General features: G+C 40.0%; 1 protein-coding gene across 2 annotated transcripts in view; it reads right to left on the bottom strand.

Moving 5' to 3' along the window:
• The window catches only part of Ash1l (ASH1 like histone lysine methyltransferase), a 176026-nt gene that overhangs the window by 82927 nt on the left and 77259 nt on the right, over positions 1-15840 (bottom strand). For both annotated transcript variants that reach the window (XM_008854069.3, XM_008854077.3), the window contains 2 exons: positions 14643-15381; positions 4609-4788 (listed from right to left, as the gene is read on the bottom strand). In XM_008854069.3, coding sequence (XP_008852291.1) covers positions 4609-4788; positions 14643-15381 — 919 coding nt within the window. The remainder of the gene's footprint in view (positions 1-4608; positions 4789-14642; positions 15382-15840) is intronic.

Below are 15840 nucleotides of genomic sequence, written 5' to 3'. Positions count from 1 at the left end.
CCCCTGCTCAGCCTGCTTTCTTATGCAACACAGGCCTACCTGCCCAGGGGTGGCACCACCCACAGTGGGCTGGGCCCTCCCACATCACTCATCAAGAAGATGCCCCTCAGACATGGCCACAGGCCAGTCCAATAGAGGCAATTCCCCAACTGGGGCTCCCTCAACCCAGGTGTGTCAAGTTGACACTAAAACTATCTAGCACACATACATACACACATAAAATAAAAATAATAATATTTTTTTAAAAATTAAAAAAATAAAAAAGGAATAGAGATCATCTGGTAAGCTTTCAATTCAAATTGTCCTACTTTCCATAATAGGGTTAGTTCCCGGAAAGCACCTAGGAATATGCCATCCTTTAGAAGTTGAAAAGTCAAGGGGAAAAATTCTTTTGGCCTCCCAAAAGGAACATTTGCCAACACCTTCACTTAAACCTACAGGGAAAAATAATTTTAGACTCAGGAACTGCAAGGTATGACTACGTTTTTCTGTAAGACACTATGCTATGATTTGAATGTGGAATGTAATACATTGTCTTGATCTGGTGGCACTGTTGTGGGAGGACAGGGAACTATTAAGAGGTGAGGTCCTAGATGGAAGAAGTAGGTTGCTGCAGGGTAGGCCTTGAGGATTATTACCTAGCTTGCTTCTACTCTGGAAGTTCTCTTTCCTGGTTCCTGATAGGTCAGGATGAGAATTAGTCAGATACCCACTGCCACAGAACTAACTTCCCCTCTTGATGAACTATATCCCAAGTACCAGGAGCTAAAATAAATCTTTCTTTCCTTAAATTGTTTCTGTTAGGTTATGGGTCACAAGAATGAGAAAAATAACTAATATAGCCACTAAGTTTGTGGGATTTAGTCATAATAATCTTAGAAAAGAAATAATATGATAGTTTAATGACTATACTCAACTAGTACATGTTCTAGAGGATTTGTGAAGCCAAAAGCTATCAACTATGCCACTTTTATTTGGAAACTGAGTTAATGATATCATATAACTAGGAATGTAAAATCAAAACACTGGGAGCATCACTCCCTATTATTTGATAATCAGTTTTAAGTTTCATTTTCCTTCTCTTCTCCTCCTCTTCTTTCTTCACCTCTTCTCTCCTCCCTACTGATTAAAAAACCAGGTAGCCAGGCATGGTGGAGCATGCCTGTAATTCCACTTCTTGGGAGACAGAGGCAGGTGGATCTCTATGAACTCAATGTCAGCCAGGGCTACATAGCAAAACTTAACAAACAAAACCAGGCAGAGGCGAATGTAATTGCTCAGGGAATAAAAGTGCTTGATGTCAGGACTAAAAACCTGAGTCCCAATATTGAGTTCGACAAGGAATAAGGAGTACCGACTTCTACAAATTATCCTTTTACCTTCACACCATGAGCCATGGCACACAACACACGCACACACACACACACACACAGACATACACACACACATACACACACACACACACACTCTCTATAATTAAAAAAAAAAACAAACAAAAAAATAAAATGCATGTGATAGTGCACACTAGTAATCCCAACACTTGGGAGGTGGAGCCTGGAGAATCAGAAGTTTAAGGTCATCTTCAGCTACACAGGAAGTTAGAGGTCAGCTTGGGCTAGGGTAGACCCTGTCTCAATAAAAGTTGGCACATGGGTGGGGGGCTAACCAACTTCAGATTTTCAGCACCCATGGAAAAAGCCAGGTGTAGCAGCACACCTGTAATCCTAGCCATACAGTGGTAGTCATGAGGATTCTTGGGACTTGTTGATTCAACCAGTTTAGCTGAATCTGTGAGCACCAATTTAGTAAGAGATCCTGGCTCAAAATATGCAGTGGAGTGATTGAGGAAGACAAACTGACTGTCAAGCTCTGGCTTCCATATACACATATACACACATGCACACACAATGTGAATACAAGAACACAAAAGCTAAGTATATTTGTGCGTCCTAAGAAGATGTACTATGATATGAAAGTATCAGAGAAACTCTGAACTGCATACTTCAGAATCTCTTAGAAATTAATGGGAAATATATCTTTTTAGTTATTTATTTTAATTGATGCATCAGTTTAAAAAATATTTTATTTATTATTTTATGTGTATGAGTGTTTTACCTTCATGTATGTAAGTGAACCTGTATAGTACAATGCCCAAGAAGGTCAGAAGAAGGCATCGGATCCCCTGGAGCTGGAGTTAAAAATGGTTGTTAGCCGGTGCTGGGAATCGAACCCAGAACCTCTTCAATAACAGCTAGTACTAATCACTGAGCCATCTCTCCAGCCTCATTGGGAAAGCACTTCCCTAGTCAACTGTTTCATTTTATTTCCTTTTTCTTTTCTATGTTTGGTTTTTTGGACTTTTTTGAGACAGGGTCTCCTCGTAGCCCCAGCTGTCCTGGAACTTACTATATAGACCAGGCTGGCCTTGAACTCACAGAGATCTGCCTGCCTCTATCCCCCATGAACGTTGGGACCAAAGGCATGTGTTACCATGCCCAGCTCCTTTCTCTTTTCTTGTTTATTTAATTATTTTTGAGACAGGGTCTCCATTGTAGCCCCAGTTGGTCTGGAATTGACCATATAGACCAGGCTGGCCTTGATCTCACAGAGATCTTTCTGCCTCTAAAGGAATTAAAGGAATGCACCATCACGATGGGTAAGTATAAAATATTCTGATCATGTAAGAGACAGATACAGAGCACAAAATTTTTTAATACCTAATCTCAGTGACAAATCAATGAAAGATATTGTTAGGACTGAGGAAATGGTTGAAATGGTAAGATTACATCATTTGCATAGGAATCTACTGCATATGCTGCCATATTAGGCCAGCACCAATGAACACTTCCTAAAATATCTCAGCACAGATTAAAAACTATTAATATGCTAGGAATTAATGTTTTTACTGTATATTTCAAGTTTCCTTCTTTTACAAACACATAATATTTAATTATGGAAAACAAAAATCTTCAATATTTTCTTATTGCTATCTTTTAGCATGTAAATACCAAGTAAGCCTATGTTTGGATTTGGATATATTTGAAAAATTTTGGCTTGATTCGTTGACTTGAGCTACTTTTTAAAAAAACTGTTAAAGCTACACACTGGGGCCCCCATGCCTTTAATCCTAGCGCTCAGGAGGCAGAGGATGTTGTATCTCTGTGAGTTCCAGGCCAGATGGGGTTACAAGGAAACCCTGTTTCAAAAGGACCAAAAAAATTACAAAAACTGTTTAACCCAGGCATGGTGGCCCATGCCTTTATCCTAGCATTGGGAGGCAGAGGCAGGGGGATCTCTGTGAGTTCAAAGACAGCCTAGACTACATAGCGAGTTCCAGGCCAGCTCGGACTATAGGGACACCCCATCTCAAAAAGATCAAAAATAAATAAAATAAAATAAAATAAATTGTTAAATGACTTGGGATTAGGACAGACTTTACAACGATCTCTGAAATGGCACTAAACATACTTTTGCCATTTTGGGCTTCAAAGTTATGTAAAGCAAGGTTCTCAGCATTGACAACTATAAAATCAAGATATCTATTAACTCTGAAAAATGCTGTACATCCTTCAGTATCAAGTAATCAATCAAGATTTAATTTCTTTTTTCTAATTTTTTTACTTCTTAAGACAGGGTCTCATGAAGCCTAATGTTGCCTCAAATTTGATGTTCCTAAGGATGACGTTGGACTCTTTTCTGATTCTCCTGCCTCTACCTCCATAGAGCTAGGATTATAGAACTGCACCAAGGGGCCTAGCAAGAATTCTTCATAAATACAAACAAGCATATTCATTTTATTAATATGCAAATTTTAGTCTTTAATAAATGGTAAAATAATATATACACAAAGAAGAGTTTATTAAAAAAATTTAGGATCAGGAAATGTTCTGTTTGTATACATATTTTATATGGATATAGACCTGGATTATGTAACACTTTGTGTGAAATGGGGTTCTAAGGGGAAAAATAAGTTCTATGCTGGGTAAGCACTCTATTAATATGCAACACCCCAAGCCCTGGATCTCATAAATCTAATATTTCTTCTTACCATTTTTTTCTCCTAGGTTCAGATCCTCCTATTAAGTCTTTGTTTTTAACTGTTTTGTTTCTTCTGTTTTTGTTTTATTTTTATTTTATGTGTGAGTGTTTTGCTTGCATATATGTAAGTATACTGAGTACATGAAATTCCTGAAAACTTCAAGAGGGCATCAGAAACCCTGGAACTGGAGTTATGGATGGTTGTTAGCAGCCATGGGGTGTTGGGAACTGAACCCAGGTCCCTTATAAGAGCTGCAAGTGCTCTTAACTCACAGAGATCCATCTGCCTTTGCCTCCTCAGTATTGGGGATTAAAGGTCTGTGCTACCATACATACCTGGGGCCTAAAATTTTTTTTAGTCTTTTTTTCATCTTTTTGAGACAGGGTCTCCCTGTAGCCTCAGCTGGCCTGGAACTCACTATGCAGAGCAGGCTGGCCTTTAATTTACAGAGATGTGCCTGCCTCTGCCTGCACCATCACACCTGGCAAATTTTTTTACAAAGTTATTTTTTCAAACATGGAGGAATAACAGGTATCAAAAGGATATCAACTTACAGTTACACTACTTACTCTGTAGTTTTGTAAACATCAGAATACAGCCCGGCTTTCTGGTACTTTTTCTTTGGAGGACGCGGGGCTTTCTTTTCTCTTGGAATGAGAGAGAGCACAGGTTGCAAAGTACCTTCAGGTTCAGGAGATTTTACTGGGGTTTCAAGAGAACTGGGCATTTCAACTGCTGTTTCTATAAAGCTAGAAAAAAAATTTAAACATATTATTGTGAAAATATACTTTTATATTTTTTCTGTTTTTTGAGGCAGAATCTTATCTACCCAGACTGGCCTTGACCTTGCTATGTAGCCAAGAACGACCTTGAAAACTCCTAATTCTGGTACCCTCAAACTCATATATTCACATTTCAAAGGCCTAAGAAACTGCCAGATGACAACTTGAGGGATTTGCTTCTCTCCTACCTTGAGGGCACCCAAGTAATCAGTCTTGGTGGCAAGCCCCTTCACTTGCTGTCCACAGACTTTTAAAGTCTGTTGGGGGTAAGGGGAGGCCTACAACATCCAGGATCCACATGGTGGAAGAAGAAAACTGACTCCTACATGTCCTCTGACTGAAATCTGCCTACTATGGTATGCAAGTGTCCACACACAAATACACAAACAAATAAAAGTAAAAAAAAATTAAAATAGACCATGGTAAAATGTACTATATAATATTGACCGGCTGACTTGAGTTCAGGATATTATTATGTGGCCTTGGCTGGCCTGCAACTCACTACATAGCCTCGAACTCACAGAGCTCTGCCTGCCTCTGCCTCCTAGATGGTGCCGAGGCCCCATTCTATTTTGAGGAGACACTTTAAGAGCAGAACTGCTGAGTCACATCATTTTCTTTGATGAGCTATCATAATATTTGCCACAGCTATGTAACATTTTCAACAGTATTGTCAAAGTACTTCAATTTCTCCATGGATTCTGCAATACTTTTCAGTCCTGTAATATATCCTCAATCGAATATACATACACATATATATCACTATAATGGTTGCAGATTATCTCATTGTGATTTTATTAGTGATGTTGAACATCTTCTGTATATTCTCTCTGATGAAAATGTCATGTGACCCTTTGTCAATTCCCTAATTTTCTCCCCCTTTTTGAGTTTTAGACACTTATCAAATAGTTTCTCTCATTCTTTGGGATATATTTTCACTGCCTTCATCATGCCCTAAAATACTGAATTCTGATGGAAGCCACGTGTAACTATTTTTGTTGGCTATACTTTGGTTGTCATACTGTTCCAAACAATCATCGTAAAATTGAATGTCATTAGGTTTTCCCCCTATTTTTATACACAGTGTAAGGATAGGCTGGAGAGATGGCTCAGCAGTTAAGAGCACCAGCTGCTTTTGCAGAGGACCTGACTTTGGCTCCCAGGACCTACATGGCAGCTAACAATTTTCTCAAACTCCAGTTCCAGGGTATCTGGCGTCCTCTTCTGGCCTCCTTGGGCACTGCATGCATGGGTGCATTTATATTCATACAGCCAAAACACTAATATACACAAAAATAATTTTTTTTTGTCTTTTTGAGACAGGGTCTCCCTGTAGCCCCAGCTGTCCTGGAACTCACTATGTAGACCAGGCTGGCCTTGAACTCACAGAAATCCATCTGCCTCTGCCTCCTGAGTGCATACGTCACCACGCCCGGCAAACTAATTTTTTAAAAAATTAAGGAGTTGGGCTGGGCATGGTGGCGCACGCCTATAATCCCAGCACTTGGGAACGCAGAGACAGGCAGGTCTCTGTGAGTTCAAGTTCATCCTAGTCTACATAGTGAGTTCCAGGCCAGCTGGAACTATAGGGAGACCCTGTCTCAAAAAGGCCAAAAAAAAAAAAAAAAAAAAAGAATTAAGAGGTCAGGCCAAGGCAGGCAGATCTCTGTGAGACTGAACCTCCAAGCCCCACCCCAAAAAAAGTATTAGGGTAAAAGAGTCAGAATGCTTTTAATTTTACATGTGGATATCCAGTTTTCTCATCAGCAAGACAATTTCTTCTCCAATGACTATTGCTGTCATTTTTTTACCCCCAATATGAGTGACTAAACCCAGAGTCTTCCCACTATACAGCCCAGGCTGGCCTTGAACACAAGATTATCTATCTCATTCCCCCAAATGCTAGGATTATAGGAATGCACAATCATGCCCAACTGAGGATAGCATCATTGTTGAAGCATTTCATTATGCTTATTTCTAGATGCTCTAGTCTATCATTCTTCTTGTCTTTATTCCAGTTTTGTATAGTGTAGTTCTTAATAAAGTATAATTGCTGCAACTTTGTTCATTTTCAATACTGCTTCAGCTATCAGATGCTCTGAGATTTTATGTGATATTTAGAACAGACTGATTCCTATTTCTCGTTTTTTGGTTTTTTGAGACAGGGTCTTAATATATAGATCTGGCTGGCCAAGAACTCTCTATGCAGACCAGGCTCGTTTTGAATGCACAGAGATCCATCTACTTCTGCTTTCCAGTGTTGTGATTAAAGATGTGTACTACCAACCCCAATTATTTTATGTGTATGAGTGTATTCCCTGCAAGTGTGAAAGTATACCCATGTCCTCCAGTGCCTACAGCGGTCAGAAGAGAGTGTCAGATCCCCTGGAACTTACAGGTGATTGTTAGTCACTACATGGGGTGCTGGGAATTGAACCCCAGTCCTCTGCAAAAACAGTCAGTGCTCTTAACTGCTGACACATCTCTATAGTCCCTTAACCCCAGTTATTTAAGACAGGGTATCACTACATAACCCATTATGGCCTTGAACAGGCAACATTCCTGCCTTAGCTTCCTGATTATAGGAATGCCTTCAAATCAAGAAATATTTTCCCATTTCTGAAAAATGTAATTAAGAGTTTGATAGACATTTCCCTGAATCCTTGTACTACACTGGATATGGCATTTGAACAATATTGTCTTCCAAGACATGAACAAAGGTTGATTTCCATTTACTATTGTAATTTATTTATTGTTATTATTTATTACCATTTTGTGTATGGGTATGTGGTACAAATATGTATTTGCCTATGTGTTTTCTTTTAAAGAGATCTGTTTTTATTTTATGGATATGAGTGTCTTGTTTGCATGTGTATGTGTGTACCATGTGCATGCCTCATAACAACAGAGGCTGGAAGGGGGCATCAGACATTTAAGTTGTTGTGAGCTACATGATATGGGTGCTGAAAACTGGACCTGAGTCTTCTGCAAGAGCAGCAAGTGCTTTTAATCTCTGAGTCATCTCTCCAGCCTCTGTGCTCATGCTTGTAGAGTCCCGAGGCTGCCGTTGGGAATCATTCTTGATCATTCTCCACCTTATTCATTGAAGCAGGGTCTCTCAGTCAAATCCAAAGCTATCTAAAATATCTAGTCTAGCTAGCCAGCTCGCCTTCAGAGGCTAGATGTACAGCCACACCTACCCAGCATTCATATGCATTTCTGGGTTATCTGAACTCCTCATGCTCACATAGGAAGCATACTAACTGTTAATACATCTTTACAGCCCTGATATTAGATTTTTTTTTTTTTTTTGAGACGGGTTCACTCAGTAGCCTAAACTGGTCTGAAACTCACTATGTAGAATATGTTGGCCTTGAACACATACTAATTTGCTGCTTCAGTTAGCTTAATGCTGGGATTAGAAGGATGGGCCACCATTCCTAGTTATGCTGCTGACATGTTTTTAAAATTTATTAGTACTTTTAAAAAGATTTTATTACTTTTAAATTATTATTTATTTGTGTGTGTGTGTATCAGTGTTTTATCTACATTTATATAAGTAGATACAGTGCCTTTGGAGGCCCAGAAGAGGATTTTGGATCCTGTGGAACTGAAGCTGGAATTAAAGACAATTGTGAGCCTCCATGTAGATGATGTGAGCCAAACCTGGGTTCTTTGCAAGAGTAGCCAGGGCTCTTACCCACGAACCCATGTCTCCAGTCCCAAGATTGTGTGGTCTTTTTGAGAAAGGGTCTTCCTGTAGCCCCAGCTGCCTGGAACTCACTATGTAAACCAGGCAGGCATCGACCTCAAGCCTTTAATACTAGCACTCAGAAGGCAGAGGCAGGTGAATCTCTGTGAGTTCAAGGCGAGACTGGTCTACATAGCAAGTTCTAGGACAGCTGGGGATACCCAGAGACCCTGTCTCAAAACAAAAAGTCATGTATACATGCATAGGATATACCTCACTTGGCTATGAGACATTTTTTTCATTGGCATTCTTACCAGTCAAGTTTTCACTCCTGTTTTAGATTATATTCCACGCTCCTGCCAAAAAACAAGTGTTTTCTGCCATCCTGACACATACAGAAATTCTTCAAAGTAGTAATGCTTCAATTAGAGAAAGCAAAGCAAATGCTACTGGGTCTAGCTCTGCAGGCCTATAATACTAACTCTTTGGGAGGCTGAGGCAAGAGGTTTATTATTTCAAGACCTGTCTATATTACAAGTCAAAGCCAATCAAAACAACCTAGTGAGACCTTACCTCAAAAATAAGCAAGCAAGCAAATGTCTACTTACAGAGTTTCATTACCTTCTTTGAGAGCAGATCAATGATGGATGTTTTCATAACCTTGTTGTTGGTCCCTGACAAATCACTCAGGAAGGACTCTTTAGAGTGGTACTCTTCTGACCCTGTTCAGGCTCTAATATTCAGGCTGGGTTTCTATCATTTCTTTCTCATGCAGAGCCGAACTCATTCTACTAAGGCTGTCATGTTCAATTCTGAGTAATATTGCTGCTATGGTGTATTTCGATAAGCACATGAAAGCTTAAGACTCAATTTTTTTTTCTTTTTCTTTTTTTGAAGCTGGGTCTCCCTGTAGCCCCAGCTGGCTAGGAACTCATGAAGACCAGGCTGGCCTTGAACTCACAGAGATCTGCCTGCCCCTGCCTCCCGAGTGCTGGATTATATGTGTGCATCAGTTTTATACTGTGCTGGAGATCAATCCCATTTTAGAAAAGTACTTTACAAACTGACCTACATGATCAGAACCTTGAATTTTCTTTTTTCTTTTCTTTCTTTCTTTTTTTTTTTTTTTTTTTTTTTTTTTTTTTTTTTTTTTTTTTTGTGAGACAAAGTCTCCCTGTAACTCCAGCTGTCCTGGAATTCATTATGTAGACCAGGCTGGCCTTGAACTCAGAGATCTGCCTGCCACTGCCTCCTGGGTGCTGGGATTGAAGGCAAGTGCCACCACGCCCAGCTATCTTTTCTTTCTGAGACAGTATCTTAGGAAACCTTGAGCTCACTATATGGGTGAAGCTCACTACATGGGTCTTCAACTCCTGAATGCCTCCACCTCTTTTATTTCTTTGTAGTTTACTTTTTGTTTTATGACCAGTTTTGCTTTGTAGCCCTGCCTAGTCTGGAACTATCTATATAGATGAAGTTAGATTCCAATCTGGAATAATCTTCCTGCACTTGCATCATGAGTATAGACTATAGATGTGAGCCACCACACCTTGTTTCCCTTTTTAAAAAAAATTTGTTCTTTTTGAGACAGGGTCTCCCTATAGCCCCAGCTGGCCTGGAACTAACTATGTAGACCAGGCTGGCCTTAAACTCACTGAGATCTGCCGAGCCTCCGCCCCGCCAGCGAGGCAGGACGTGGAGTTCAGCGATGGGGGCTGGGGGCTGAAGAGAGGTAAGTGTGCTGCTCACCCTTTCGCCCGCCTCCCCAAGACTCTCAGATTGTAAGTGTTACAACGCTTATAAAGGCAAAAACCACAATCATTAGCATAGGCGGGAACCTATCCTCCAATCCTGTGGAAGGTCACATAGAGCATGCAGGCTCCTTTCAATGCACTACTATGGTGATCACGAGGTGCTCACGCATTTTCCTCCTGGTTAGTCTCCAATTACCTACACTTTTTTTTTTTAATTTTTTGTCCCTGGTCCAATTGCTTAGCTCCTCCTCCCACTGAGGCGGTCGGCACCATTTTGAACACAGCTTCTCTACAGAGATCTGCCTGCCTCTGCCTTGTCTTTTTTTTTTTTGTTGTTGTTGTTGTTGTTATTTTGTTGTCCCCTGCCCCTCAGTTGAGGACCAAACCCAGGGCTAGGCAAGCGCTCTACCACTAAGCTAAATCCCCAACCCCCCTTTTATAGACTCTGAATACCAATAATTATGAACAGTATGTCTTCTAAATATTCCTTTCCAGTGAGTAGCTACTCTTTGTGTTTGTCAAGATGTTGTTTGATCTACAGAAATTCAGAGTATCATTATGGTTGTTGAATTTGATATCTTGTGAAATAATTATCTTATTGACCAGAAGGTGAAAAACTGTTCTCACCTATTATTTTTAAGTTTTACTGAGGCCAGGCACAGTGGCGCACAACTTTAATTCCAGCATTTGAGAGGCAGAGGCAGAGAGATCTCTGTAAGTTCAAGGCTAGCGTGGTATACATAATAAATTCTAGGCCAGTCAGGGATAGTGAGAGCCTTTCCTAAGAAAAGAAGTAAGGAAAAAGAGAGGGAAGGAAGGCAGGAAGGAGGGAGGGAGGGAAGGAACGAAGGAACAAACCATCAGTCTCATGAAACGGCTCGGTGGATAATGGCACTTGCTGCCAAGTCTCACTTGAGTTCAATTCTCAGGACTCATATGGTGGAAGGAAAGAACCAACAAGTTGCCCCCTGACCTCTACATGGGTGTCAACATACATATGCACATAAACACACATGCTTGCATGTGCACAAACACACACACACACACACAAAAGATCATCAATTCATAACCACTAGGACTGTTTCTGTCATAAAACCAGTAAGTGCTGCTAAGTGTGCAAAACAACTGGAACCCCTATATACTACTGGTAGATATGGACAATGGTATTGCTTCAAAGGAAAACAGTGTGATGGTTCCTGAAAAATAAAAATATTATTACAAACAAAATTATCATATGATGTAGACAAGGTCTCGAAAGCATTTTTAAACTTCATTTTTATTTATGTATACTTATGTGTACCACATGCATGCCTGGTACCTACAGAGGCTGGAGGTCAGACGAGGGTGCTGGAATCCCTTGGAACTGAAATGACAGGAAGTTGTGAGCTGCCTGATATAGGCGCTGGAAACCAAACCTGGGTCTTCTGCAAGAGCAGCAAGTTTGCTTAAATGCTGAGTCACCTCTCTAGCACCTCAAAAAGATTTTATACAAGCCACCCATGTATGTAACTGTTCAATGAATGATGAAGTAAAATGTGTTCTAGACATGATAGAATATTTTTACTTTCAAAAAGAAATGTCATATGCCACAGCATGGATGAAATCTTTGAGGATTTTTTTTTTCTTTTTAAATTCAAGGACAATTTTATTAGAGTTTAAAGAATAACTGTAGAACAGGCAGGCTATAAAGGAGGGAGATGGAGAAGAAAGTCATGTCTTTTTGAGTTAGGGAGAGATGTCTGATAAGTAGCAAAAGGGAGGTAGCTTCAGAGAAAGAGTGAAAAAGCCCAAAAAGAAAGAAAACTTAGGCTCAGGTCAGTATTAGAAAAAAAGAGAAAGAAAAGGAGAAAGAAAAGTCATGAATCAGAAAAGCAGGCAGAACTAACAAAGCAGAGACTCCTGTTTGGGGACTTTAAAATCAATGAAATAAGGCGTCACACACAAAAAAGACAACACACACACAAATACTGAATGATTTCACTTTTCATGAGTGGCTTGTATAAAACCTTGCTGCTCTTGCAGAAGACCCAGGTTTGGCACTCAGAATAGTCAAAATTATAAAGAAAGATAACAAAATGGTAGTTTTTAGGAAGTTGGCCAAAGGGAAGATAAGGAAGTTACTATTTAATGAGTACAGAGGTTCAGTTTTATAAGATAAGATGGAGGGTGTTAAGATAACACAACATGATGAATATAATTTTGTCTTGCTTTACTTTTATTTTTTTATGTGTATGAGTGCTCTGTCTACATGTACATAAGTGCACCCATGTGCAGAGACCATTGAGGACAAAAGAAGGAGTCCAATCGCTTGGAACTGGAATTACAGATGGTTGTTAGCCACCATGTGGGTACTGGGATTCAAACCTGGGTCCTCTGTAAGAACAGGTAACTCTTAACCACTGAGTCATCTTTTCAGCACCAATGAATGTATTTTATACCACCAAAATGTACATGTAAAAGTGGTTAAATATTGTGAGTGCTGGTCAGTGGTAGGCAGAGTATATATAATATATAAAGCTCTGGGTTTGATTCTCAGCACTATATTGTGGGCATGGTCACACAAGCTTGTAATCCCAGGAATTAAGTAGTAGGGGTAGTAGGATGAGAAGTTCAAGGTAACCTTTGGCTACAGATCAAAGCTGAGGGCAGCTTGAACTACATGAGACTCTGTCTCAATAACAGTTAACAACAAAAAAAAACACTCAACATGGGGAGTGATGGTGCATGGCTTTAATCCTAGCACTCAGGAGGCAGAGGCAGGCAAATCTCTGAGATTGGAAGCTAGTCTGGTCTACATAGCAAGTTCTAGGCCTGCTGGGTCTACAGGAAGACCCTATCTCAAAAAAACTTAAAACAAAAAAACCCACACAGACAAATGCACTATTAGAAAAATAATAAAAAAGAATATTGGGATATACAAAAAGATTTAAAAAAAAATTTTTTTAATTCTTTTTGAGACAGGGTTTTCCTGTAGCCAGCAGGTCTGGAACTTACCACATAAACCAGGCTGACTTCAAGCTTACAGAGAACCACCTGCCTCTGCCTCCTGAGTGCTGGGGTTAAAGGCAACACCACTAAGCTGCTTGGCTTTGTTTTTTTTTAAGACAGGGATTGATTATGTAGCCTTGGCTGACCAGGAACTTAATATTGAAGACTGTTTTTAAAGTTTATTTTATAATTTTTAATTATGTGTATGGGTTTCTGTGTATGGGTGTGCGCATCTGAGTCCAGGTGCAGAAGGAGGCCATACAAGGGTGTTGGATCCCCTAGATGTCATAAGTACTTGTGAGTAACTGACATGGGTGCTGGGAACGAAACTTTGATCCTCTGGAAGAACACCAAGCATGCTTCACTGCTGAGCCATCTTCCCACCTATTTTTATTCTTTCTCCCTCTCTCTTTCTCTGTTTTGTTTCTGTTTAGAGAGAGTGTTTCACTAGAACTCACTATACAGACCAGTTCGGCACTGAACTTATAGAGGTCTGCCTGCTTTTGCCTCTCAAGTACAGGGATTATAGGAATGTGCCACCACACCTGGCTTTAATATGCTAGAAAGAAAATAAATGGAATATAGCTTTCTGACCTTTTGCCTAAGAACAAGTGAATAAATAAAGTATGCTGGAATATTTAAACACGTACCTGATGTTAGGATAAAAAGTTGAGTGCACAGAGGGAAAAAAATAATTTAATGTCTATGTATACTGGATAAACAATGTCTGTGCTTTGATATATATTCATCTATGAAGTAAGGGACTTAGATTGCTGTCATTGCTTAAATATTTATAATTTGGGACAGCTATAAATGAGAACAAGGTTTTTGTTTTGTTTCTTTCCTGTGTGTTTTATTTTTCAAGAAGGGGTCTCACTTTGTAGCCAGGGTGGCTCTGAACTTGTGACAATCTGCCTTAACCTCCTGATATTAGGTGTGAGCCACCATAATTGGCTTTTTTTTTGGAGACAGGGTCTAGGTGCATTATGCAGCTCAGGGTAGCCCTATCATTTTAACCCAGATTGACCTTAAAACTCCGTACTATACTGTTTCAGATTTTCTCAATCACTGGCATGCATAAGAACCTCTGACAAAAACCATTTTTACATAGTGTAAAAGTATTTAAGATTAAGATTTTTAAAGTGCAGAAGGATTTAAGAGTCAGCATACATCATAGTTTTAAGGAGCTAGGCTGGGGCTGGTGAGATGGCTCAGAGGTAAAGGGACTTCCTGCCAAGCTTCATGACTTGAGTCTGATGCCCAGAAACCCACAAGGTCAGAGAGAACCCACAGCCTACTCTCTGACCCTCACACACATAAAGCATGCACACATACAATAAATAAAAAGAAGTAGGATGCTGTATTTAAATAGCATCAAGAAAAATTACCTTTTATTGTTGTCTTGTTGTTCCTCTGGTGCTGTCTTGTGCTTTTTCCTGGTCTGATCTTCTAATAGCCAATTCTTCCTCTTCAATCCCTTCTTGTGTTCTGAATTAAGGTTCACACTCTGAACCACAGCCTCAATCACATCAGTAACTGTATCTGGACTTAGATGCAATGTTAATCCTTCTTCACCTTCATTCAGTTCTGGGTTGACAAACTGGGCAGCCTGGAATGCTTGCATTGATACCACAGCCTGGAGGGGACATTTTCGAGGTCGACCTGGTCTGCGCTTCACAAAGTTATTCCCTGTCCTGGCCTGCCTTTGAAGTTTTTTGGCTTTTAAAATTTTATTGACATGGTCCAGGTTTTTCTTGGTAGCTAAAATTTTGTCATAATTGCACATTTTCCGAGCTTGGCGCTGCATAGCTTCAACTACACTTCTCTTAATGTGATGGGGAGAACAGCTGCTTGTTAATTTTTCAGAAAGGAGTGGAGCATTATTACTACAAGAGTCAGCTGGGACTGCTGGCACTAGAAGACCCTCTGGTTTGCCTAGGGCTCGTTCTTTACTATGGTTATGGCCTGGACTGGAGGAAGGTGGTACAGACACAGTTGCAATTGCAGCATCAATATTTTTCTCCGTGGGCTCTTGGTCATCATTTTGTACCATCCGTTGCAGCAGACTATCCACAGAGTCATCCATAGAAGCAACCAATCTGGGACTTCGTGAAGGAATTCCATTCACTAAAAGAGACAGCCACATACAGACAAAAATTGAAGATGTTTAGTTATCTAAATCATTATGCCTCTGTGTGTGTGTTGACCATGTTTTGCTATGCAGTCCTGGCTGGATTTAGAATTCACTATGAAGAACTTGAAGTGATCCTTCTGAGAGCTGGGATTATAGGCATGTGTTCAAACAACCAGCTTTCTTTTTAGTTTTCTTTTATGTTTTTTTTTTTTTTTTTTTTTTGTTTTTTTTGGTCTTTTTGAGACAGGGTCTCCCTGTAGCCCCAGCTGTCCTGGAACTCATTATGTAGACCAGGCTGGCCTTGAACTCAAAGAGATCCACCTGCCTCTGCCTGGGATTAAAGGCGAGCACCACCACACCTGGCAAGTTTTCTTTTATATTTTTAAAAATTTTTAATTTTATGTGTATGAGTATATTGCCTGCATGTATGTGAGAGCACCCGTGTTGTGCAA

This window comes from Nannospalax galili, unplaced genomic scaffold (genome assembly GCF_000622305.1).
Source record: "Nannospalax galili isolate Female #2095 unplaced genomic scaffold, S.galili_v1.0 scaffold591, whole genome shotgun sequence".
In the NCBI taxonomy this organism is placed as follows: Eukaryota; Metazoa; Chordata; class Mammalia; order Rodentia; family Spalacidae; genus Nannospalax; species Nannospalax galili.
Note: the sequence above shows the minus strand (reverse complement) of the source record. Positions and strands in the feature narration are given on the sequence as shown.